This window comes from Peromyscus eremicus, chromosome 20 (assembly GCF_949786415.1).
Source record: "Peromyscus eremicus chromosome 20, PerEre_H2_v1, whole genome shotgun sequence".
In the NCBI taxonomy this organism is placed as follows: domain Eukaryota; kingdom Metazoa; phylum Chordata; class Mammalia; order Rodentia; family Cricetidae; genus Peromyscus; species Peromyscus eremicus.
This window is the reverse complement of record NC_081436.1, coordinates 13,930,896-13,956,747: the sequence shown is the minus strand read 5'-3', so window position 1 is coordinate 13,956,747 and position 25,852 is coordinate 13,930,896. Positions and strand designations below refer to the sequence as shown.

General features: G+C 49.6%; 2 protein-coding genes across 4 annotated transcripts; both read right to left on the bottom strand.

Annotated features, from left to right (window-relative positions):
• Positions 1 to 5,468: 5,468 nt before the first annotated feature.
• Positions 5,469 to 14,686, bottom strand: Cpt1b (carnitine palmitoyltransferase 1B). 2 transcript variants are annotated; one of them, XM_059246867.1, is made up of 19 exons: positions 14,583 to 14,686; positions 13,941 to 14,100; positions 13,506 to 13,645; positions 13,020 to 13,197; positions 12,698 to 12,799; positions 12,380 to 12,517; positions 12,213 to 12,290; positions 11,239 to 11,346; positions 11,079 to 11,163; positions 10,033 to 10,228; positions 9,562 to 9,747; positions 8,903 to 9,008; positions 8,707 to 8,823; positions 8,186 to 8,350; positions 7,971 to 8,105; positions 7,733 to 7,885; positions 6,862 to 6,975; positions 6,173 to 6,265; positions 5,469 to 6,013 (listed from the first exon to the last, which is right to left on the bottom strand). In XM_059246867.1, exons 2-19 carry the CDS (start codon positions 14,079 to 14,081, stop codon positions 5,930 to 5,932), a joined length of 2,319 nt encoding a protein of 772 aa, XP_059102850.1. In that variant the 5' UTR covers positions 14,082 to 14,100; positions 14,583 to 14,686; the 3' UTR covers positions 5,469 to 5,929. The 2 variants fall into 2 exon arrangements, with proteins under 2 accessions (XP_059102850.1, XP_059102849.1); XM_059246866.1 differs by lacking the exon at positions 14,583 to 14,686 and having other exon boundaries at positions 13,941 to 14,198.
• Positions 14,687 to 15,135: 449 nt separating this feature from the next.
• On the bottom strand, positions 15,136 to 18,563 carry Chkb (choline kinase beta). 2 transcript variants are annotated; one of them, XM_059246868.1, is made up of 11 exons: positions 18,021 to 18,562; positions 17,688 to 17,796; positions 17,335 to 17,448; positions 17,028 to 17,161; positions 16,739 to 16,834; positions 16,555 to 16,613; positions 16,390 to 16,471; positions 16,160 to 16,268; positions 15,937 to 16,037; positions 15,602 to 15,683; positions 15,136 to 15,436 (listed from the first exon to the last, which is right to left on the bottom strand). In XM_059246868.1, exons 1-11 carry the CDS (start codon positions 18,242 to 18,244, stop codon positions 15,362 to 15,364), a joined length of 1,185 nt encoding a protein of 394 aa, XP_059102851.1. In that variant the 5' UTR covers positions 18,245 to 18,562; the 3' UTR covers positions 15,136 to 15,361. The 2 variants fall into 2 exon arrangements, with proteins under 2 accessions (XP_059102851.1, XP_059102852.1); XM_059246869.1 differs by lacking the exon at positions 16,739 to 16,834 and having other exon boundaries at positions 18,021 to 18,563.
• Between the last annotated feature and the right edge of the window lie 7,289 nt (positions 18,564 to 25,852).

Genomic DNA, 25,852 nt, shown 5'->3' with positions numbered 1-25,852 from the left:
GGGCGGGGCCTGTTCGCGGGCCTGCCACCTGGCCTTACCGGATCTCACTCTGGATTTAGGTGGCCCGAGGTTGAGTGTCAATGGAGTAGAGATGAGGAAGCGCGAGGCTACCTCCTGCCTGTGGGTCCCCAATCCTCCCCGCAGCCTCCAGGGCTTGACAATGAGGTTCCTTTCTTACGTGCCTCTGTGTACAGCCACATGGGCAGGGCCCCCGTCTGATTACTGTTGTCCTGGTGTTCAGGACGTAAACATTTGTTCAATGTCCAGTATTATGTGTGACAGACATTGTTGCACCTGCCTGACAGGGCAAGTCAATGTTTGGGTTTTTGGAAGGTTGGGGGAGAATAATGGGGATTGGATGAGGCAGGGGTATTACCGCACAGGCAGACGTGCCTAATTCCGGCCCAAGTCTGCCCGGCAGTGGTCTTGTCTCCGCAGAATACCTATATCACCAGGCAAGGATGACAGCCAATAGAGCGACTCAGTACTTAAAAGCCAAGAGTATAAAGCTCTACTTGGGGGTGGGGGTGGGGCTGGAGGGATGGTTCAGCGAGTAAGAGCACTTACTGCTCCTACAGAGGACCTGGATTTGGTTCCCAGCACAACCGTTTTTGAGTCCAGTTCCAGAAGATCCAAAGCTACGTTTTGCTAGACCCGTGGGTCTTTCATTACCCAGACAACACCCTACTCCATCTCCATCTTGCCTCCAACAACCAGAAGTTCATTTTAATCATTTCAATCCTCTGATGGCATGTCCCAAACAACATGTCCACGGCCTTATGAATAAAGATTGATTTGGGAGTTGAGGAGACAGCTCAGGGAGGAAGAGCACTTGCCGCACAAGAATAAGGACCTGGGTTTGAGTCTCTAGCGTTCATGTGAAAGCCAGGCTGCTGTGGGATGTATGGCAAATGTGTTGCTAATTAATCAATAAAACACTGATTGGCCGTTGGCTAGGCAGGAAGTGTAGGCGGGGCAAGGAGGAGAATAAAGCTGGGAAGTGGAAGGCTGAGTCAGAGAGACACTGCCAGTCGCCACCATGATGACAAACAGCATGTGAAGATACCGGTAAGCCACGAGCCCTGTGGCAAGGTATAGATGAATGGAAATGGATTAATTTAAGCTGTAAGAACAGTTAGCAAGAAGCCTGCCACGGCCATACAGTTTGTAACCAATATAAGTCTCTGTGTTTACTTGGTCGGGTCTGAGTGGCTGTGGGACTGGCAGGTGACAGAGATTTGCCCTGACTGTGGGCCAGGCAGGAAAACTCAAGCTACACCAGGCATTGCCATACAGGTCCCTTCTGCGGAGACATTGCCATACAGATCTCCGAGGTGCGGCACTTTGGAGGCATGCACATGGTGAACATACGGACATACAGGCAAACACTCCTAAATATAATAAATAAATAAATCTTTAAAAAAAAATCCAAAAATTTCTAGTTGGAAGGAGGCTAATAGGCTAGTCCAAACCAACCCTGAGGATCGAACTTCTCCTCCTGCTTGAAAGGCAGAGATTTTCTTTCTTTCCTTCCTTCTTTCTTTCCTTCTTTCTTCCTTTATTATTTTAAAGATTTATTTTATTTATTATGTATACAGTGTTCGGTCTGCACTTATCCCTGCAGGCCAGAAGAGGGCACCAGATCTCATCTAGATGGTTGTGAGCCACCATGTGGTTGCTGGGAATTGAGCTCAAGACCTCTGGAAGAACAGCCAGTGAGTGCCCTTAACCTCTGAGCCATCTCTCCAGCCCAGGCAAAGACTTTATTAAGCTGTCTTCCCAGCCTCTCTTTGTGTGTGTGTGTGTGTGTGTGTGTGTGTGTGTGTGTGTGTGTGTGTGTGTGTGTGTGTGTTGTTGTTGTTGTTGTCAAAGGAAGACATTGGTTCTCCTGCTCTGTCACTCTCTGCCTTATGCCTTAGAGAACGGTGTGTCAATGAAATTGAAACCCACTGTTTTTGCTAGACTGGCTTGCCAGTGAACTCCTAGGGTCTGCCTCTCTCCATCCCCCAATACTGGGGTTACAGACCTGTATGGCAATGTCTCCGCAGAAGGGACCTGTATGGCAATGCCTGGCTTTCACATGAACGCTAGAGACTCAAACCCAGGTCCTTATTCTTGTGTGGCAAGTGCTCTTCCTCCCTGAGCTGTCTCCTCAACTCCCAAATCAATCTTTATTCATAAGGCCGTGGACATGTTGTTTGGGACATGCCATCAGAGGATTGAAATGATTAAAATGAACTTCTGGTTGTTGGAGGCAAGATGGAGATGGAGTAGGGTGTTGTCTGGGTAATGAAAGACCCACAGAGGTTTCCTAGTGAGAACTTACTCAAGGTCTGAGAATCTCAGCTTGCTTTACCCAGCAGGGCTGCATAAGGGGATGATGTGACCACTGGCGTGGTTACCAGGTATTTGGAAGGGTCTACACTTGGCTATGCGGTGTGCTTTGATCTTGATAGGGGGAGGTCTTTTTGCCTCGCCCCTTGGCATTGTTAGAAAAAGCCCTTTTGAAGAGCCAGATGGGGCCAGTGGATTTTGATCCAGGTCCTCCCAAAGCTGTCCTGTGTTTCTGTCTGTCTCCTCTCCCCTATCTTTCTATCTAAAAGTTTCTTATTCCTCTCTCTTCCTCATAGGAACCCTTTAAACGGTGGGAGCTGGCCTCCCACAATGATGGAAGTGTGAAGGAAGGGAGGCATGCTCATAGAGGAGGGAGAGGCAGAGTTAAAAGCCACAACAATTTGACAGGGTCTGGCAATGTGGGAGGTGAGGGAGAAATAGGCATTGGTTGGAAGGTGTTGATAACACAAGCTGAGGTGAGAAAAGGTGAGTTTGCAACTAACTTTGGACACCAACTGTTTGAGAATACAAACCACCCAGGACCCTCAGAATTTTCTCTTTGGGATTCTGATCCTTAGCAGTCTGCCAGAGAGGAAAACATCAAGGGCCGAGACAGATCGTCTGGACATAGTGAACACCCATTCACTGTTTATTGAAAAGAGCGCTGTTTAGTTAAATCCCTCCATATACCGTCAGGCTTCTGCCTCCTCTGAATCTGGTTTTCTGACTGTCCTTTTCTAGCCTGAATTACCCTTTAAACTTCCAATCACTTTCCAGCTGCATGAACAGCTCGCTCCTGACTTCTGTTATGAAACTCCAGAAAAATCAAGATGAACTCTGATGGACAGTGAAGTCAGCAAGGAAAAGTAAGGGTCAGAGATTCTAGGCAGAAAGTCTAGCAAGAGCAAAGTCAAACAGTGTAGATGGGCCTGCTCCTGTGGCAGAAATGGAGAGGAAAGTCAGGGGATCCATTCAGGTGGAATGTGAGTGGCCCTGAGTATCCTGTCTGGCAATGGAGTTGTGCTACCTGAGATGTCTTGTAGAAGTCAGATCTGAAGGCTTGAGCTTTCAGGAAGCCCAGAGGATCTGTCAGGTGTGCCCATGCCCTTACATAGCTAAGACCAGCAAACTGTGATCCCATGCTCCTATTTACATCCTAGGCACACAGCCTGATTACATACATTCCTTAGAATCTCCTGTAATAATAACTAGCATGCTACCCACACACATACACACAAAGTAAAAATGTAATCATTTGAGGCTGGAGGGGTGGAACAATAGTTAAGAGCACTTGCTTTTTTTGTAGAGGACTTGGGTTTGGTTCTTAGCATCTACTTGGTGGCTCACAGCCATTTGTAATTCTAGTTCTAAGGACTCTGACACCCTCTTCTGACTTCCATGAGCACTAGACACACACATGGTACATGCACATACATACCTGCAGAAACACACACACACACACACACACACACACACACATATACACACACACACACACACACACACACACATATATATATATATATATATATATATACTAAGTCTAAAACTTTTAATGCAAACATACATCTATATATTGTTTGATTTTTCAAGACAGGGTTTCTCTGTGTGGCCCTGGCTGTCCTGGAACTTGCTCTGTAGACCAGGCTGGCTTCAAACTCACAGAGATCTGCCAGCCTCTGCCTCCTGAGTGCTGGGGTTAAAGGCGCTTGCCACCTCTGCCTGGTAATGTAATAATTTTTTAAAGTGAGCTGTCTCTGAGATCCCATTAGGCTTGTTATTCCTACCTTTAAGAGACTCCACATCCCAATTTTCTAGTCCTGCGTATGGCACTGCCTTAGTATAAGCCCTGCCATTCTTTCCCCCTGCTGTCATGACCACTGCCTCGAGACAGGCCTCACGATTCTCCCATGACTGCATCCTATTTTGTTGTATCATTCTGGTTGGCCAGAAAAAAAAAATCTCCTTAAAATGAGGAGAGATTATGACTCCCTCTGCTCAGACTCCAGCAGTCTCCCGTCATCTGAAGAAGCTAGAAGATGAACAAGATGTCTTCAAGCCAGGCTTGCCTGCCCTCCTGCTCTCTGACTTTACACCAGCTATCCGCTGTCATGTGCTAATTCTTTACAACGGGTATTTCTCCCCATACACTTTTGGACCTTGTTGTCCCCTTGGTCCAGGAATGTTCTGCTTTCAAGTTTGAGACATGAAAGACAGGAAGAACAAGGCTTATTCCTTTCTCCTTCAGGTCTGTAAGTTGGTAGCCTTGTTTTAAAAGACCTGCTTTTACCACCATCTGAAATCGCGCCTTTTCATTGGTCTGTTCCCTCACTCACCTTGACCTGACCACTAACTTGCATTTGACTCACTACATCGTGTAGTTGTTATCCGTGTTCCTTACTGCAGTCTTTGGGTGCCGAAGGAAGGACTGTCTGCTAATTTTGTTCATTGCTAGCTCGCTTGCCTTGTATGCTGCAGGCATCCAGCAAACACTTGCTAAGTGGGTCATTCCAAAAATAGCTGTGTGTCCATCAGCTGCACTGTGCCCTACTCATATGAGCCTCTTCTAGTAGTGAATTCTGTATAGGCAGAGAGAGTATCCTGTTTATCACTGAGTTTCCAGAACAGGGTCATATCTATGCTCAACAAACATGACTTCTAAATCTGATGTGCATGTGGGTTCTTAGCATCTGGAATCTTTCATTCAAGTATGCAGCTGTAGTTACTGATATGCTACTTACGCTTTCAAAAAAGATTATTGGTTTGCTCTTTTTTTGAGACAGGGTTTCACTCTGTAGCTCAGACTGCCCTTGAAATCTTGGTAATCCGTCTGCCTCGGCCTCCTAAGTGCAAAGCAATGCTATTTCTGAAGGATTGAAGGCAAGTCTATATGGTATTGAGTCATCATTGTCCAACTCAGTTTAACGTTATTTCAACAAGAGAGCATACGGGACTGAAGTAGCACGTGGCTGCAGGGTATCTTGTGTGCCCTCACAGACATGCTCGCCTGGCACCCCTGGCCTCAGTAGAGTTGCACTCTAGCCCAGATTGCTACAGAAGGCATGCCAGTGAGTGGAGTAGGCAGGTGGGCCCCACTCCCTGGCAGATAAACAGAAGTAGCCCCATGGAACAGGTAAAGGTTCTAAAGCAAGAATTTATTCCAAGAGCACATGAGAGGGTGGACAGCGCTCTCAAAGCCTGCATTATTCCGGAAAGGCACATGTTTCAAAGCAGGGAAGAAGCCCTCGTGAACATTCTCCTTGATTGCTATTGCCACCATTCTAGTCTGAGCTGGGGCAGGAAGAGGGCCTTATAGTTCTCTAACACAACATAGGCACCTAAGGGCTGAGAGAGAATTATACAGCCTTATTTTTTATTAGCATGTACCAAGAAAAAAAAAATCAAAATTCCCTCGCCACTCCAGTCCCGCCTCCACCTGGGCCCTAAAGGAGCAGTATCTGCCTGGAGCGCACCCGCCACCAGAGCTATGCAGAACTGGGCATGTGTGCATGCCACCCCTTGTGTCTGTGAACTGGCCACAGGCTTCTTCCTCCACCAGGTGGGGACAAACGGGCAGCTGGTCTTTCTCCTGTCCTCAGCTTTCAGTCTTGGGCACTTTGAAAAGATCGGCGATGTCCAACAGTGCTTGGCGAATGTGGTTCCCAAAGCGCTGGGCATTCTGTGGGAACTGGGAGCTTAGACACATTCTCAGGACAGTCCCCAGCCCTCTGAAAACACAAGCAGACTCTTCCCCCACCAGAGGTGGAGTGTGCTTCTGGGATACCCCACGGAGCACCTCTTCTTGGGACCACCCCAAATGGGAGCATGGGAGACTCACCGTCTCAGAACTTGAGAACTTGCTGGAAACGTGGAAGAACATAGTATTTTCACCCGCGATCATGTAAGAAACCCCATAACCATCATCTGCCACCTGAGGACAAGAAGCAAATGAGTCCCAAGAGCCAAAGCGATGGATTTTTCCCTTCCCACGAGAGTCACAGGAGGTGGGCCCATGTTGGATATTGCATTCTTGAGGTCAGCCCCCACTCTCCTAATCCAGGAAAGAGTATGCAAACCAAAGGACTCTGCCTCTGGTTCCAAGACTGGACCTTCAGTTTCCTTTAAAGGATGCTGCCCCTGTGTTTGGCAGTCTGGGACTCACATTTCCTCAGGGACTCGCACTATAGATCCCCCCCCCCCCCCGGTCTCTGTAGCAATCTCTAGCCTTCTGACAGAGCAGCTCATGTGACTGCTCCATTGGGAAAGGGCTGTTCTCTTCAGGTGAATACACCTCTGAAGGGCCCAGTGTGTTGCCTTATCCCCTGAAGACTAGCCCTGAGTGTGGTGATGCCGCCCTGGGGAAGCTTGTGAATGGGTAGTCCTAGTACCTGCCTGCCTAAGTCAGCAGCTACCATTTTACAGTCACACAGTCTTCTCTAAATCAAGTGCTCATGCCCAGGTCTGAACCCCTAAACTGAAACTCCAGGGTCCCGATGCTGCCGACCACCATCCTTCTGAGGCACTCACAGGGCCAAAGCCACCCCCAGCTCCCAGATGATTGGGGTACTGATTTGGATCAAACATGCGGATCTGGTACTGAGGAATCTGGCTGGTGGAGAGGCTCCAGGGTTCTGAAAGCACCTGTAACAGGGAAGTGGAAGTCGGTTAGACATTAGGCACTCAGTGTGCCCCTGTCCTACCAGCAGTGCCAAAGAACTATATCAGTACAGACAGTATCAGCCAGGCATGGTGGTACACGCTTGTAATCCCAATACTGAGGAGGCAGAGGTAGGAGAATCATCCATGAGTTCAAGGTCAGCCTACTCTACCTAGTGAATTCCAGGCCAGCCAAAGCGATATAACAAGACTTGGTCTTAAATAAACAAGCAAGACAAAACATAAGAGGCACTAGTTAAGAGTACAGAAATGGACATGTGCTGACTGGTGGTGGCGGTGGCACACGCCTTTAATCCCAGCACTGGGAGGCAGAGCCAGGCAGATCTCTGGGAGTTCAAGGCCAGCCTGGTCTACAGAGCGAGATCCAGGACAGGCACCAAAACTACACAGAGAAACCCTGTCTCGAAAACACAAAAAGAAAAAAGAAATGGACATGTGTGGTGCAGGAGTTCCCTGAACTACCCATGTTCCTCTGTCCCCTACCACCCATTTGAAAACCTCAGCATCTGCCTAAACTCTCCCCAGCTGTGGCTGCCTTAGTCCCATCTGACTCCTTACCCTTCCCTGACCTCAGCCTGTTTCACACTCTCCATCTGGCAGAGCACACATACGTCTGCTTTTTCTCATAAGAGTACTAATTCCACAGAGCTCTATCGCAAGAAGGCCTTTCTCTGGGCCTAAAGGCAAGGGGATAGAGGTCACACCCAGCAACTTCACTGACCTCAGCCAGGAAAGGAGAGCTAACCCCTAAGTACTTGGAGACGATGTAAAGGCAGAAGAGGTGCCTGTCGATCCCAGCCCCTGTCATAGCCAGGCGGTACATGTTTTGGTGTTTTTCAGAAGCCTTCCGGAAGAGATCCTGGAGGTCTTCTTTCTGGGGGTCAGAAGCAGAGGGGTCAAGTGTTCCTTGAAGTAAACAGAGGTGAAGGAGGAAGAGAGACAAGGTGTGTGGGGCTCACCGTATGGGACCCCTTCATCATGGCCTTCACAAAGGCTGTGGACTCACTGGTACAGGAACGCACAGTCTCAGTCCGCCCCTCTCGGAACATTCTTGTCATTGAGGCCTCATAAGTCAGGCAGAACTTGCCTTTGTCCTGGGGTACACAGCACGGGGAGTCAAGCAGGTGGACCCCGAGGATGCCCTGCACATTCAACAGCCCTCAGAAGCTCCTACCCGGAAATGAGCTAGCTGCAGGGCAATCTGCACAAAGGCGTCAGGGCTGGTCCGACACTTCTTGATGAGGCCTTTGCCGAAGGGTAAGAACTGGAAGCAGTATAACTCCACATCGTCGGCCAGTGCCTTGGCCACCTGGTACGAATTCTCGATGACTTCCCGGCACTGCCAAGATGTGGAAAAGGGGTCAGTTGAGGGCAGAGTCCTCCAAGGAGGCCTCTAGATCTAAGAAGGTGTGAAGTCTAGGTGATGGGGGAAAGGCAGAGTCTGCCCAACAGCTTCCGAAGACACAAATGGCAACCTGTGAGGATTCAGCATGAGGCCCTGCTGGGCCTGGTGGAGAGGAAGGGTACTACCAGACTGTCAGGTGCTCTACGGACGTCAGCCATGGATCTCAGTGTTTCTCTAGCCAGACAACCCTGGGGTCTCTGCTTTGCTTGTGGCCCACGTGGCACCCGAGAAGCGCTTTGTCCCTTCATCCTGAGGATGAGACCTAACCCCCTCATTCCTAGCCCGCATACCTGCACAGGAATGTCCCACTGCAGCCGCTGAGGAGGCGCCAACTTCATGTTTGGCTCTCCCACACAGTGTCCAGTCTCCGTGTAACCCAGGTGAAAGGTATCAGTGCCCAGGACAAACTGCAGGGATAAAACACAACTGAGAAACGAGCTTCATTGCCAGGACCTGCCCAGAAGGTTCCCCTCTCTAGGCCTTTACCTCCCAGAGGTGCCCAATGATGGGGGCATCTGCCCATGAGTGTTCTGTGTTGAGGCCCAATAGGCCATTCTTGAAGGAAATAAGAGTGAAAGATTTGTCGAACCACCTGCAAGAGTAGATCAGGGTGGACCCAAAGCTGGGAAATTATACAGATCTCCAACCTACAACCCTAACCCTATACTGCTAACACTAATGATCCAATTCTAATTACTAACCCAGAATTTAACCTTAACTTCTATTGTTTTAAAAAATTTTAAATTTGTTTGTGTGTATATGTGTGTGTGTGTGTGTGTGTGTGTGTGTGTGTGTGTGTGTGTGTGCACACACACGTGCGCACGCACATGCATTCGTTGAGGTCAAAGGGAGCTGGTTCTCTCTTTCCACCATGTGGGTCCTGGGGTTTGAACTCAGGTCATTAGGCTTGGCAGCAGGTACCATTACCCACTGAACTATCTCCCTGCCCCCCATCTCAATCTCTATTCTTAATCTTCAACTCCAATCTTAGCTATTACCTACCACCTTACCCCTGAATAATGCTACCTCCCCATTAACTCTGAACCTGACTCCTACGTTAATCTTCTAACCCAAACCACTAGCCTCTAGTTCTAATCACTAGATTTGAACTCTGACCTCTGACCCATGACCTCTGGGGCACACACCTGTTATAGCAGTTCCCATGCAGCAAGGCCTTGCCGCAGAGGCTGAGACTGGCTTCATCATCGGGGTTGTAACAGTGGGACTCTTCATCCAGGGCCACAAAGAAAGCGGCACGTTCGATGGCATCCAGGGCGGTCCTGTTCTTGCCAGAGCTGAAGAAGGTCTGACGTGCCTGTGCCCACTCTACCCTGAGGGTACAAGGGCAGGTAAGCAGTAGAACCAATGTGTGTACTTTTTATCAGGGTATCTCTTAGGATCTGGCTGAGTCTGGAGACGAGAGGAGGTAGGACCACTTGGGTATCCTGAAAGATGGCCTCTGTCCTTACCACCAGTGCCCTTCACTATGTATTATGTGCCTGTCCTTGGTTGCAACTCTGGCCTCCAGTTCTGGGACGGAGGGAGGGCCAAGCTGTTCTTCTTATGAAGCCTTGAACCTGGGTCTGGACAAGCCCTCCCCCACAGGCCCTGGATACCTTCCTCCTGCAGTGAGGGCTGCCAGCTTCTCCTCCCCAGGCTGAGGTGGGGAAGGGTCATCCAGGATTCTCTGGAACTGCATCTCTAGGTCTCGAGGCTTGAGCAGGCGAGAGCCCTCATAGAGCCACACCTTGTAGAAGCGGCCTTTGTGGTAGACGGCCACATGTCTGCTCTCTGAGAGATGCTGTAGCACATCTGTGACAGAAGTCAGTGAGCAGCTGAGGCAGGACCTCAGAGAATACCCAGTTCCCCTCTGGAGCCCAGAGAGGGCCCACCTCCAGCACACAGACGGTCCCTGCAGACTCTGCTCTGCCTCATATCTGACCTGGGCCTGCCTTCAGCTAGGGGTAGATTTCCATGCTAAGTTAGTCCCTATGCCCGAGCGAGTCCCTCCTGCCTTCTCTTCAGGCTCCATGAGAGATAGGCTCAGTGTTCCTTCATTGCTCTTTACTCATGACTACCTTCCTAGGTACTCAGAAGCCTTGGAAGGACAGCCACTCTTCTGGACTCCTAGGGGTCCTAGCATCAGCATCATGTCTGTACATAACAACCATCCCAGCACCAGCACCATGTCTGTACATAACAACCATCCCAGCATCAGCACCATGTCTGTACATAACAACCATCCCAGCATCAGCACCATGTCTGTACATAGCAGCCATCCCAGCATCAGCACCATGTCTGCACGTAACAACCATCCCAGCATCAGCACCATGTCTGTACATAGCAACCATCCCAGCATCAGCACCATGTCTGTACATAACAACCATCCCAGCATCAGCACCATGTCTGTACATAACAACCATCCCAGCATCAGCACCTTGTCTGTACATAGCAGCCATCCCAGCATCAGCACCATGTCTGTACAACCATCCAGAATCTGTCACAAACTGACTACTTTTCACAAACTCATGATCCTGAGACACTGGAGTGCTTAGAGAAAAACAGTAGTTGGGCACCTAGCTGTCATGGCTAGGACTTCCTCTTGATGGGTGCTGGGAGGGTAGGACTTCCTCTTGATGGATGCCTGGCTGTAGCCCCGTACCTGTTTCCTTGCCTGGAATGCGTGTAGTGTTGAACATCCTCTCCATCTGGTAGGAGCACATGGGTACCATGCCCAGTGCCATTACCTGAGAGGAAGGCCCAGCATGGCTTAGATTCAAGCCTCTTTTCCTTACCCCACCCTTAACCCTGATGTAACTCACAGGTTTGATCTCTTCACGGTCCAGTTTGCGGCGGTACATGATCATGGCGTGAACAGCATTTCCCAGACGGGCTGCTTGCACATTTGTGTTCCTGATAAGCACAAAATCCTACAGACAGAGCAGAGTCTGTAGGCTGGGCACCTCTGGCTGGGTGTCACCTGAGTCTCACTAACCTGAGGAAACTTTTTCAGGGGCCTGAGATATTGTAGACCCTGCCTATGTTCCATCTCACATCATGTCAGGGTGAACTTCCAGAAATGTATAACTGACAGGCTCCAGCTTTGATCAGAACTGTTCTCCGCCCATTCATACTTTGCTCATTTTGCTTCAAAGGGGTTCTACCACAAAACAACAAAAACAATTCTTTGATTTGGACAGGTTGTAAGTTGCTAGAAAGACAGTTCATGGATGACGGGAATTCCAGGAGGCTAGCAGGGTATGTTTTAGACATCAGGAGAGATTAGGCACTGGGCAGCAGGAAGATCCGCCACCTGTCCACAGGTATATGGTGTGGCCACCAGTCACGTGAAGTGAGGCAGACAGTGGCTTCCTGAGCACCACAGGGCTGGTATTCACCCTGTGGTCTGATTCCACAAAGGGACAAAGGCAAAGCATGTTTCAAGAAATTCTCCAAAATGGTGTCAAGATAACCGAGAACCTGTGCCAGAGAGGCCAGGAGGCCAAGGAGGACAGGGCAAAGCTAGGAAGCAGTGGAGTATGGCATAACTGGCCTGAGAAGTTCATGGGCAGTCTCAGAATGCTCCCTCTTGTCAGGATCCCCACCACCCACAGGCTGGCTCTGGATTGCTCCTCCAGGAGCTCTCCTCCCCTTTTCTTTCCCTCAGGCCTCACTCCACAAGCCCCACTCACCCATGGAAACTGACGCAAAGGCTCTGGGATGTCCTCTAGATCCTTGTTCCAGAGCTGGGGACAGAGCTGGGCACACAGGAGCCCTAGGAGGCTCTGGTTCTTACCATGGCATAATAGTTGCTGTTCACCATGAGGGGGCTCCTGCCTCGGAGGTAGACGTACTCTTCCCACCAGTCACTCACCTATGGATAGTTAGGCTGCAGGTTAGAGCTGAGGAGGAGGGGGTATCGAGAACATGGGGATAAGAACAAGCCTGGGAGGGCAAACTTACATAGTTAGTTGCCCACCATGACTTGAGTACCAGGTATTTCTGCAGTCTGGGGGCAGTCTTGTCCTGGAATTCTTTTGCCAGTGTCTCCATGCGGTAAAATTCATCATCATCCAATAAGGGCCGCACAGAATCCAGGTACTGTCCAGTCAAATTATTATCATGAAGATGGCTCTACCTCTCCCTCTTAACCTTCTTACAACCTCTCCTCAACCAGACCCCGTTCTTCTCAAGCCAGCTATTTATAGAAAACAGTGCTTAGAAGTTTGGACTAGTCCTCTGAATCCAGGATTTTGTGCTCATTGGTACTCAGGCTCTTACCCGCTGAATCGTGGCTGGCACACTGGGTACAGGAAGCTTAGGCAGAGATGTTTGGAAGCTATAGAGCATGGGCCGTCGGCTGGACAGGAGGCGAACACAGATCTAAAGGTACGGAGTACAGTGTCGGGGTAAGAGCTAGCAGGAAGAGTGGACACAAACTAGAAAATGATCAAGTCCTTCAGAACCATCCCAGCTCCCTCAGGAAAAATGCATGCACCAGGCTCTCTTGTTCAATCTGCCTCTCCCTTCTTGCTCAGAACCCCAAATGAGATTCCCCAGGATCTCAAACCAGATGCCTGCACCCTCCAGTGCTTCTGCTCACAGCCCAGATCTTGGTGGCACGACTGGTCTTGCTGTGCATCTCGAACATCCACCCGTGGTAGGAAAGTAGCAGCTTCAGAGTTTGTCGGAAAAAGAAAATGCCTGTTGCCCAGACCCCAGTGGAGAAGATGACCATGCTGAGAAGTTCCTGGGTCTGTGGTGTCCCATAGGGGCCATAACTATTGGAGAAGGAGGAAGACTTCAGGATAGCCCTTTGATGCCATCCTTTGGGGAGTTCTAACTGCAGTCCATGGCTATGAACTCTCTTGGGGAAGACACGAATGGAAAAAGACCTTGCTGGGTGCACTCAGGTCTGAGTGCATCAAATAGACAAACTGCCTTGGAACTAAGATGATGGTAGCCCTGTGAGAGGGACCCTTGGCCACCAATGACTGCTTTCCTGTATCTGTCTAGTACAGGAATCCTGGCCTTGGGAACTGTCTTGGCCCTTTTTTTTTCTGAAACATGTGTCTTCCAGGTGCCTTACCTGGCAGGGAGGTATCTCTGGATGCAATCGACCAGCCCCATGGAGAGATCCACCTTGCAATAGTTGGAACCAACTGTTGCCATGACAACAACCAGCCAGCTGGTGGGGCTGCCAGGGTACACACCCCTAAGGATGCCATTCTGTGGGGGAAGAAACAAGCATCCTTGTGGAGTGGGAAAATGTAATTAGGCACCTGGGAAATCCTGAGAAAGGGCTCCTGGTCTTTGCCTCATCCTTTCACTGTGTTCTTCCTCCATACATGTCTACATTATATGTCCTATCACATATTCATCACCCATCTGGTTTCTGCTCGACTGGAGCCTATCTATAATCAGCAGTACTGCTGGCCAAAGGCGGAGACTAACTGCTGACAGCTGGCTTCTGCCTAAGCACCTGCTGGGAAAAAGAGGCCGGGAGAACCACCTGTTCCCACACCTTAATGCGAATAAGGCGTTTCTTCCAGGAGTTGATTCCAGACAGATAGATGTGTCTCAGAGCCTCCCGACTAAGCTGGAAGTCGACCCCATCCGGGGTCACAGTGAACTGGAAAGCTACTGCCTGGTGTGCTTCCGCCATCCTGGGGTTCAGTCAGCACCTAAGGTTAGGGGCAGAAGGTGCTGAGTGTGTCCAGCCCCGTCCCCGCCCGGCCACCTCTAGCTGAGGCTCCGCCCCTCCGCCGCCCCATCTGGTCCTCGCTCCCCCCACCCTCTGCCCGGTTCCCTATGCGACCACCCCCCTCCCAAACCCGCCCGTGCCCCAACGCTGCTACGCGCCCTGCTGGGCCCTCCCAAGCTTGGCTAACCGCCGCCGCCGCCGCCGCAGAACCCTCGTGGGGTTCCGGACAGGCCTATCTGCAATGCTGCAGGAGTCGGACTCCAGGTGCCCCAAGGACAGCGAAGGGCGGCTTGGGGTCCAAGAAAGACGCCCAGGGAAGGGAGTGGGCCCGGACAGAGACTAGGTTCAGGTGCTCCCAGCACAGGCCTCGCTCGCAGAGCTCGGATGACAGTAAGGGTGAAGAGTTGTGGGACGGAATGGCTCTGGGTCCGGATGGCTTCCCTGTGCTGGTCCCCCACTCACAGCTCAGGTTTGCTTCTGTCGGTGTAGGGTCTGGCCACTCTGGCCCATGTCCCCACGTCCTTCAGGCCTGGCCACCCCAGCCCGGCCCCGCCCTGCCCTCACTGGGAACTTGACACCCACTCCCAAATTGGGGTGGAGAAAACAGATATGGGCGGAAACCAGAACCCCCTCCTTTTGGTGGGGCGCCTACAAGGGGTGGGCAGAGTTCCCACAAGCCTGCTGAAGGTTGCTGGAAGGTCTGGGACTGGGGAGTGGAGGGTCTCACGTGAGCATGGTTGCATCAGTGCTAAAAATAGCTGAATGTAGGGAAAAGGTCACCAAGAGTCAGCTGTGCAGCCTGTTCCCTAATTCCAGGACTCAAGGTTGACGATCACACCCAGGGCCCGCTGATGCCCCACCCCTCTCCAGTCCTCTTCCCCAAGTCAGTATTTGTTACTTCTAGACTGGAGCCAGGAATATTACGGAATAGAAGATCTCAATGAGTGGAACCGACAGACCCCTCACCACTTTTAAGCACAGTGCACTAAACAGAAATCACTTAAATCTGTATCCCTCAGTTTGTATATTTCTGAAGCAGTTTGTTTATTTAAGTACACAGCCCCAGGGATTCCAGATGCCCACCTTGGGCATCTACTGAAACAGGAGGACAGAGGTCAGCGATTTTAAAAACAGTCTCACTTAGGGGCACAGCCCAGTCTCTGGGGTCTCCTGCTCTTTGGCCCTCCCTCCAAGGTCCTGCCCTGGAGTCTTCAGGAGAAATCTGAGGTGGGGTTGGATTGTCAAGATGATGGGTGGAAACTGGTCAGCTGCCCCTTCTGCTGGAAGTAGAACTGGAACCGAGACTGGGCGTACTCCTAAGGAAGGAAACCCATAATACAGTGATGAGAAGGCTTGGAAGCAGTAGCCTACACCTGCTGAGTTCTGCCCACAGCTACCAGGGACTGCCTGGATTTCCTGGAGGACAGGACCAGCGCTCCTCCCCAGCCCCCACCCAACATGCCCAGTGTACGGGTTATTACCAAGTAGCCAAACTCTATGGTGGACATGGATGCCTGGAGGATGGACCACAGACCCCAGAAAAAATGAGAGGCCAGAGCGTACCTAGGGAATAGGGAGGTGGGGGTGGGACGACAGGAAAAGGAGGTGCCATCAAGAGTACGTTTAGTATTGCCTGGTTTCCCCCAAGGCTAGTCAGTCTCCAAAGGCCCAGCTTCTCCCCCACTTTCCTAATCCTTACCCCACTGTGACTCTGCTTTTTTCCTGATGTCATCGGTCATCTACACTGGCACCTTACCTGCAATCCTCCTCCTCCTCCTAGTCCTCCCTCACTCCCCCCCTTGCCCTCCGTCCTCACCGATTGGCCTCTGTCAGCAAATCTTCCTCCAGCTTCTTCTGCTCTTCAGAGAGGATCTGACCTTTCTGAACCTCTGCCAGATAATGGCGAATAAAATGGAGCTGAGAGCAATGGACAAGAGTCAGGAACTGGGGAGATGGTGGAATATTACCTTTTCTAGCCATTCTTTCTTTTTACCAAAAAACCAAAAAAGCTCTTCTCTCCCAACCTCCAGCCTACAAACCTGCTGTCCTCTCGTGGGGTAGTCTGTGGGTCTCGCTTTGTAGAAAGGCCACTCCTCGTGGGTGTAATCATAAACCCACTCACAAAAGTGATTCCCAATGTCAAAGCCCCTGAGAGAACAAGCAAGCATTCAGTCCATGGGCAGCTGCGATGTGGAGACGAAGGCCTGGCAGTGTTCTCCCAGAGCCCGGGAGGAACAGGTCCCACGGGAGCTTGTCCTCCAACCCTTACCTGTAGTTGTAACTACTGTACTCAAAGTCAACCAACATGAGGCTGTCACCATTTTCTGGCTCGGAGAGCAGTAAGATGTTCCCTGGGGGAATGGGGGATTTTGGTCACTTCAGGGCACCCCACCAGCTTCAGCCTGGGCTTGAAGGCTCACAAATGTTCTCATACCTTCCTGGATGTCATTGTGGCAGAAGACCACTGGTGATGGGGTAGCCTCTAGCAATTTCCTGTAGAGGTAGAGGGGCATAGGTTGTAAGGTCATGTGACTACAGCTACCTTCAAAGGCTAGCCCTGACTCTAGTCCTCAGCAAATCCTGGGGAGGACACTGCTAAATGCCAGGTCTGCCTTCACCTGAGGTTGCCCATCTCATCCTTCAGGTTGTACATCTCCAGCAGGTTCATCTGGGGGAGGCCCGTGGAAGGCAGGTCCTGGATCTGTTTTAGGTACCTGTAAGTCCCCCAAATAGGATACATTCACTCTCCTATCTTTCCCCACTCTCTTCTCCTACATACTTTTAGGCCAAATTTTCCTGTCACTGTGACTTGGCTGGGGAACATGAGCGTCCATGATGGATACTGGGAAGCCTATCCACCCAAACTAGAGGTTCAGTTTAGGTGTACCGGTCCCAAACCTGACTCACCGCTCCATGGTCCCAAACAACCAGTGGGGCTCCTTAGTGAAGGGCATCTCCATACCATGGAAACGGGCCATCTTTGTTGCAATGGCTCCCGACAACACTGGGTCCCGGAGCTCTCGAGTTTTCAGTGGCCGGCTCTGTACCCAGTAACCTATCAGGGTGGTGAGGGGGCTGGGGCGGGACGGGGGAAGGGATATGGGAATGGGAGGAGATCATGGTCTTAGGGAAATTTCCCTACCTAGGATGTGAAGGCAGACATCGGGGAAGAGGAAGGACTTGGTAAAAACAACAATAAAAACTGGGCTCTTACTGGGAGGTACTGTTCCAGGCGGCCCTCTGGAAACACTCCATAAAGTTGGGGCCCTAGTGACCTCTCCGCAAGAATGGCGAACATCACGCTTTCCAATACCAAGGAGTCTACACCCTGAAGGAAGATGGCAAAGGAGCCCAAGTGAGAAAGAGCCGGAGGTAAGTGGGCACGGGTGCAAAGGGATGTTTTCTTCATTCATCATAGCTGGCTGGGACTTCTGGTCTGACTGACTGGGGATCCTGGAGCAAAAGCTGTTGATGGTCCACAAGCATCAACACACTCGGATGCACAAGGACGACAACAGTTTCTGCCCCACTTGCTCACTTCAAGCTCCGGCCCTCGCTCCCCCTCACCTGCAGGATGGCCCCATACAGTCGTAGCAGCACCTCGCGGGGCTCCTCGCCCACACTGGGCAGGTGGTTCGGTAGCGAGCATCGGAAGAGCAGGTTGCTAAGGCCTCCGCTGCAGATCCACACCGGTCAGGCTCAGCAAGAGTCGCCCAGATGGGTGAGACCCACCCTAGCCCCCACTCCCGAGAGAAGACCCCACCAAGCCCCCAGGGAGACCCCGACCCCCCAGCACAGCGGTCCGCAGACCTGGTGCTGGCCCCGCCCCCTTCCCCCGCACAGCACTGACAGCATCAAAATAGGGAGTGTCTTGAGAGCCCGGGAGGCTTGACCCCTGACCTCACGGGGCAAACGCTCAGCTCCTCCGGCTGCGCTCGGCGCCAGGCCCCGCCCAGGTACTCCCGGCACCACTGATAGGCTCGCCGCTGCGCGTCACGAGACAGCGATGAAGCGCGCCGCCGATTGGGGACCGGCACCGGGCACTTAGCATCCTGCAAGCTGTCTTTGGTCAGGCAGCCGCCGACAGCACCTCCTCCGGCTACACCGGTCCCGTCGGCCGCCATGACGCGGGCTCCGTTGGGCTCAACGCCCGCCGGTGCTCAGCAACCTTCAGGTGGGCTTCGCTCCTTCCGGCTCTGCTCGGTTCCGCTTCCGGCCGGCCGGCCGGCCGGAGCGTCTCTGGGCGTGCTCGCGGCTCTTGGCGACCGTCTTCGGCTTGCTTCGTGGTCCCAGCCCTGGGACTGTTTCCAAGTCAAGCACGGTTCTCAGGGGTGCGGTGCGGAGGGCAAAGACCGACGGCCGCATTCCCCGGCGGGGCGCGCTCTGGCCACGCCCTGTGGGCGGGTCTCCGTAAAGACCCGCTCCTGCGTGGACTGTGTCCGGAACCGAGGAAGTGACGCGGGCCAATCCGGGGCGCCGTGGACGGTTGGACAGTGGTAGCTCAGCAACGTTTACCCGGAATCAGGCTCTGGCCAATGAATGGGCGATGGGGCTGGAGTGCGGCTCCTTGATAACACCTGCCTTGTGAGACTCCGGACTAGGGCGTAAGAGCGATCGAGCACACAGGGGCACTTGGTGAGTGAATAGAAGAATGGGATTTTAAATTCCAACCATTCATTCCCCTTTCCAAACAAGGCAGCGTGTATATGTATATGGAAGGCGTCATTGGAATCAGTCCGGCGTATCCAAGCGCTGTATGGACTGCATGAGTACTAAGAATGTGACCCAACACAATAAACTTAAAGATTATGAAGTGGATTTTTTTTCTTGATTTTTATGTGTGTGACTTATGCTAAATATCGGGGCGGGGCGGGGGGCGCATTGGTTGTCAATCCAGAAAGGAAGCCAACACAATTCATAATTCCTTTGAAGGATGAGGTTTATTAGAACGAAAGGGCCTCAAAGCTATGATTGGGCTTCGGGATGGGAGAGAGAGAATCACACAGAAATAGTAAAATATATGGAGATCTAAACGTGAGACCTTAAAGTTAAGAAAAGAGTTCCCTTCAAAGTCTAGGGAGGAACTTAATATTAAGAGTGTGTGTAAGAGAGCCAGGCGTAGTGGTATAAGCTTTTACTCCCAGCATTCAGGAGGCAGAAACCCGGTGGTTAGTTACCTGTGAGTTCGAGTCCAGCCTAGTCTACATATCGAGCTCTGGACCATTCAAGGCCTGTCTCAGAAAAGAGATGCCATGAGAATGACTAGGGAGTGAGCAGAGGAGCCGAACAGAGAGTAGCCTTCAGTGCAATCTCCGGAAACCCCTGAGAAGTTTCTAGACCAATCTCCCAAATAAAGGAGGAACTTAGCATTTTTTTTTCTCAATCTTTTAGGATTGTCAGGAAGTTTCACAGCAACTTATCTAGTTTAACATAGCTAATATGCAGGACAAATAACATGGAGTCAGGTACTGGTTAGGGCCATAAATCATGGGCTGTTACCAGTTCACAGCACAGGTGGTTTAACTCTGCCCCGGTAAGAGCTGCAGAGGCATCCTGTGATTCAGGCTGTGGGAGCTGCCCTGAAGATGCAGACTGGTGTTCCAACATTACTTAGACCATGAACTTTGTGGAGAGTGAACTTTGTAGACGATAACACATTATGTTGCAATGTTAAGAAGTTGAGCGTGTGTCTGGAGATATCAAGTGGTGATTTTATTTTTGGCTAGTTTGAAAGCCTGGGGGAGAGTTATAAGCTCTGCCTTCTGGGCAGAGGTTCTAGGTGAAAGTGGTTTTGATTCTGGTGTCTGATTGAAGCAGACCAGACTATATCATTCAATCCGCTTTTTTTTTTTTTTTTTTTAATTTTTCGAGACAGTGTTTTTCTGTGTACCAGCTCTGGCTGTCCTGGAACTCGCTCTGTAGACCAGGCTGGCCTCGAACTCACAGAGATCTGCCTGCCTCTGCCTCCCAAGTGCTGGGTTAAAGGCATGTACCGCCACCAGCTGGCTCCAATCTGCTTTTTACATAACTGCTCCTATCAGTAAATGGAATCAGGTCTGGATTGGCATAGTTTGTCCTTTAATTGTGGTTTATTAGAGGTCAGTTTCTTAACCTGTGAGTCATGACCCTAGAAGACTGACCGAATGTGGAGACTGGCGAAAGGTTCGGCAACAATAAGGTTTCTGAACAAATAATAACCAGAAATTAATTTTAAAAAATCCGCACATAGTAAATTCAATAGGTTTCCAACCACTAGGCAACTTCATTGTAGCCTTAGTTTTGAACACACGGAATATATTCTTCGAATTGTACGTGCTGCCATGCCGCTAAGTGGGAACAAATACCTGAAGCAGCTTGGCTAGGATTTGAGACTATTGGATATTATGGAAACAGTTGGTAAGTGAAGTTGGTTTCCTGGCTCTGGCCACATTCTTGTCCATTCTTCCTCTAAGAATAGAGTGGGAAGACAGCAAAGGGAAAATGGATAACGTTATTTGCCATAGGGAAATAAAGAGTTCCAAGGTCTTGGTGGCAAGACTACTCTGTACTACACATTTAAAGTCACACTCTCAGAACTGATAATTATAAAATCAGAATATCAATCAATTTTGGAAAAAAATGTTGAAGATGTTCTGTACCCCAGAGTATCAAATATTTAGCCAAAATCAAATGTTTTCGTGTTTGTTTGGTTTTGTTTTTTGAGATTAGGGTTTCTATGTGTTGACATGGCTGTCCTGGAACTCACTCTATAGAATAACTAGGCTGGCCTCGAACTCAGAGATCTGCCTACCTCTACTCCTGAGTGCTGGGATTAAAGGTATGAGCCACCACTGCCTGGCCAAAATTTAATGTTTTATGTAAATGTAAGCATGTCTATCTCATTAGGAAGCAATTTTCTCCTCATCTTAATAAGTGGTAAAGGTATATGTATTCATAAAAATTGTTTTTAAGTATTTTATGAATTATTATCACGAAATGTTTTATTTATAGTACCTTTATACCTGGGGTTGAGTATGAATTTCTCAGGTAAACAAAGTCACTAGTGGAAAAAGTTGATGAATCTCTGTTAGGAGTAGTCACTCTTCCTGTTGGCTTCTCTGTTGCAATAATTTAATAGATTTCACTTAAAGGATTGGAAAACAAGAAAATCTTCAGGGAATATGCAAAACAGGGACTCTTGTGTGGACCTTCAAGAGAAGGCAGATAGTCTTGTTGCCTGCTGGTTTTCCTTGCTTTAGTTTTTCCAAGTAAATAGTTACAGATGGGAAGTTTTAAGTCCACCTCACACCAAGTTTACTGCAGGAAAAATAGCACACAGAGAGAGCACAGTACACAAAGTCATAGCTCAGTGAATAACAGGGTGTGTGTGTGTGTGTGTGTGTGTGTGTGTGAGTGTGTGTGTGTGTGTGTGTGTGTGTCTATCTTGGTGGAGCAGAATTTGCCCCTGGGAGTGTCCAGATGGTCCACAGCTCCTTTCTCAAGCTAAACTCTGACCTATATGCAACTGTAGAAAACTGTAGGTAAAAAAAAATAAGGCAAAACAAAACAAGACCTCAAGGACGAGGAACTCGGATAAAGGGGTCAAAGAGACTGCTTGCTCAAGTTCTGCTTACAGAGCTCGCTTTAGGAGCTAGGTAAATGATACATACACAGCAGTGGAAAAATAAGAACCGTTCATTCCTGAAGTGAGCCCAGAGTCCTGTGTCCCCATCTACTGTTACCCTTCTTCTCCAGCCTCCGTGTTGCCCACAGCTGTACTAGCTGGGACAGGTTTTTATATGTTTTTTAGTAGGGTGTGGGATAGGGCTGGGTCCCTCTTCTGGAGTTAGACCTGGCAGGATGCACTTGTGGGTTGGGTCATTTTCAATGACGAGAGGAACCTGACTAGGTGAGAAAGGTGGGGGAACCTTGGAAGTTTCTGCTTGTATTGGCCAGTATTCAGGGTTTAGTGAGAGTGAGGGGTAGTTAGCCCGTCCATCTTACTAGAGAGGAGAAAAAAGCCTCTCCAGCATGGCTGAGAACATGGAAATAAGCCATCTCAGTTCAAAAGGTAATTAGTTGGAGCCAGGTGTAGTGGCACATACCTTTAATCCCAGCACTTGGGAGGCAGAGGCAGGTGGATTTCTGTGAGTTAGAGACCAGCCTGGTTTACATAGTGAGTTCCAGGGTTACATAATGAGACCCTGTCTCCAAAAAAGGGGGTCGGGGTGAGGGGCATGTGATATTTTGAATAAGAATGGCTCCCATAAGCTCATAGATTTGAGTGCTTGGTCACCAGAGAGTGGCACTTATTAGGAGATGTGGCCTTGTTGGAGTAGGTGTGGCCTTGTTAGAGGAAGTGTGTCACTGGAGGTGGGCTTTGAGGTTTCAAATGCTCAAGCCAGGCCCAGTGTCTCTCTCTTTTCCTTCTGCCTATGGATCTGGATGTCGAGGACTCAAGCTTCCTCTCCAGAACCATGTTTCCCTGCATGCTGCCATGCTTTCTGCCATGATGGCAATGGACTAATAAGCCTCTGAACTATACACAAGCCCCATTTAAATGCTTTCCTTTATAAGAGTTGCTGTGGTCATGGAGTCTCTTCACAGCAATAGAACACTGAATAAGACAGAGGGTATGGTGGTTTGAGTGCAATGGCCCCAAAGGGAGTGGTGCTATTAGAAGGTGTGGCCTTGTTGGAGGAAGTGTGTCACTGGGGTTGGGCTTTGAGGTCTCAGATGCTTAAGCCAGGCCCAGTGTCTCACTGTCTCTTCCTGCTGCCCGACAATCTGGATGTAGAACTCTCAGCTACCTCTTCAGTGCCATGTCTGCCTGCGTGCCCCCGTGCTTCCCACCATGATGACAGTGGACTAAACTTCTGAACTGTAAGCCAGCCACAGTTAAATGTTTTCCTTTATAAGACTTGCTGTGGTCATGGTGTCTCTTCACAGCAATAGAAACCCTGACTAAGACAGAGGGTAACTGGGGTTTAGGGTGATCTGATCCAGGATGTCTCTCCCTAGCTGTCTACCTATTTACAAATGAACTGTCTCTTGTCTTCCTTCAGTCCTTTGGAAGCATTTGAGAGGAACCGTGGAGAGCATGTGCCTGCAGTGCTGGAAGCTCAGTCTGTACAAGTTACACTTCACCGAGGAGCAGCTTGGGCTGGTAAAATAGGTGGTCTAGCATGGTGCTGTAACTGATGGCCAGAAGCACAAGCGGTTAGACACGGAGGGTTCCCACTGGGAGGAATGTGAGCCTGTAGGGTCTCCTTTCCTCGGGGGTGGGGGTGGGGAGGGCAGGCCTGGATCCTTCCCTATGCCCCAGGGCCCTGTTTTGGTACTCTGCGTTCTAGCAGCCATCCCTTCACTAAGCTCTACTCCTAAGTCCCTTTTGCTGAGAATGAAGCCGTTCCTTCTGTTCCCGTCACAGCTCTGAGGACTCCTACTTGGTGCCTGCTCTCTTCAGGCCCCATTTGAGGTGTCTGCCCTGCCTAGGAATGGGGGGCAGAGGGAGGGCAAGAACCTGGAGTCCAAGGATGAGGGCAGGAAGTGTGGGGGTGAGGTGGGTGGAGGGAAGATGAGCAGCAGACGGCTAGAAGAACAGCAGCAACAAAAGTCAGCATGCTTATCATTTGCTATGAAGGTTGCCTCATGGAGATAATACTTCTTCCATACAGAAATGGTTTCAAGTAAGAATGTTAAAGTAGCAAGAAAGCAGGCTTACGGCCTGGGTATATATGCCCTTGGGTATGACTTACCCCTCTATTGCACAGTTCCTGGACCTCAGAAGTAAAATATTAACTTTTGTTTTTAGTGAAGCTATCCTAACTTCCTGAGTCTGTGTGATCTAGACTTTTACCTCATCAACTGTAATCTTGTTAAGGATGCAGTGGTCACCACCCTGTGATCTCATTTAAATTTCTTAGCAAGCCCTTGAAGTTAATAATTTCGTACCTCACAGAAACTGTACCTGTGGCTATTGTCAAGATAAATGAAACGTTACTCTTCCTTGAGAAACCCATTTTGACAAGTCCTGGTTGGTTCATTTTTTTTGTTTGTTGTTTTATTTTGTTTTTGTCAACTTGATACAACTAAAGTCTTCTGAGAAGAGAGAACCTCAACAGAGAAAACTCTTCCATTGGGTTGGCCCATAGACAAGCCTGTGGGTCATGTTCTTGACTGATGGTTGATATGGGAGAGCACAGCTCAGTGTGGGTGGTGCCCCCACTGGGCAGGTGGGCCTGGAGTGTGTAAGCAAATTGAGGAGGAGCAAGCCAGTAAGCAGCACTCCCCCCTGGCTTCTGCTTCAGCTCCTGCTTCCAAGGTTCTGCTCTGACTTGCTTTGATGATGGACTATGATATGGAATGCAAGCCAAATAAACCCTTTCCTCCCCAAGTTGCTTTTTGTCACGATGCTTTATCACAGCAGCAGAAGCACTAAGACACCTATACTCATGTTCTTGGATGTGCCTTACTCTTTTCCTGAGTACCTTTATATTAACCTATGCTTAAATGTGTGTTTCAAATGTCTTTTAGTAAACTATAACGTTGCTTCATACTGGCTTGTCCTGAAAATTCCTTTCTTCAGTGAGGCCATGACTCCCGTTTTACCTAAGTAGGTGTCTCTGAAAAGAATTCCTCAGTTGCTGGGGAAGGGACCCGGATAATGTGGAGCTGTGTCTCTAACCTGGTTGCTGCTGTCTGTAAGAGCAGGTTTGGTGGTCAGCATAGATTGAGTAATGCCCGAGGGAAAGGTCTTGGTGTTGCATGGCAAAAATACACACATAAGTTCTTTCTCTACCTCTGCCGTGTGGAACCAGGGCAGCAAAGTATGTGCAAGCATCCCCACACATATGGGATGGGAGGGCACAGGGAAGCTTACAGGAACAACAGACAACAAAAATGTGGAACGCAGGAGCTAAATAAAGCATTAGCAGCTTGTAACCCCATCACTTGTATCTGTTTACTGAGTGAGGTTGGCAGCTTCGGAACAGGAATACTACTTTATTTCGCTCTCCAAAATACACAGCCCTTTCAACTGTATTTCATGGCATGCCAGCATGACATAAACCCTGTCACGTTTCTTCTGTAACATACTTTTGACCTGGTTTGGCCCTTATCTACTTCCACTTTGGACCAATTCTTAGGACAAAGTCTTTATTTTGCCATACAAAAATCCATCCTTAGTTCAAAAAAATGTTCCCCTAATGACTTCTTTTCATCTCTTCGTCCTTTTACTACCTCATTTTTACCCTGCTTCCTTCATTAATGTAACAAAAATAAAGATCTAGTCAAAACAGCAGCATATCAAAATAAATTCGCCAACTATCCCACAGATAGCTGAATCCCAACAGTGTTATAGCAGAATGAAACAAACTACATCATTTATCCATATGCAGCTAAACTGCGAGTTCTTATTTTTCTACAAGTTTTTATACAGACTTTAATGATGCTTGAATTTTTTTTTTTTTTTTGAGACAGGGTTTCTCGGTGTAGTTTTGGTGCCTGTCCTGGATCTCGCTCTGTAGACCAGGCTGGCCTCGAACTCACAGAGATCTGCCTGCCTCTGCCTCCCGAGTGCTGGGATTAAAGCCATGCGCCACCACTGCCCGGCGATGCTTGAATTTTTAAAGAGCCCTTTTACATTTTATTTTCTCTTCAGTCTCACATGAGTCTAAGAATAACAGAAGGGATTTCACTGTATCCATGGCTGGCCAAGATAACAAAATCTTAACCATTTTGAGTAGCAAAAC

Bases quoted from the DNA above. Each gene is read 5' to 3' on its own strand.
- Cpt1b (XM_059246867.1), bottom strand. From the start codon at position 14,081: ATGGCGGAAGCACACCAGGCAGTAGCTTTCCAGTTCACTGTGACCCCG. The intron at 9,748-10,032 runs GTATCCAGGGCC...TTGTACCCTCAG, and splicing joins GCCCTCACTGCAGGAGGAAG to GGTAGAGTGGGCACAGGCAC. The intron at 8,106-8,185 runs GTAGGAGCTTCT...TGTGTACCCCAG, and splicing joins TGCAGCTAGCTCATTTCCGG to GACAAAGGCAAGTTCTGCCT.
- Chkb (XM_059246868.1), bottom strand. From the start codon at position 18,244: ATGGCGGCCGACGGGACCGGTGTAGCCGGAGGAGGTGCTGTCGGCGGC. The intron at 17,797-18,020 runs GTCAGGGGTCAA...GTGGATCTGCAG, and splicing joins CTGAGCGTTTGCCCCGTGAG to CGGAGGCCTTAGCAACCTGC. The intron at 15,684-15,936 runs GTGAGGACGGAG...CCTATTCCCTAG, and splicing joins TTGCTGACAGAGGCCAATCG to GTACGCTCTGGCCTCTCATT.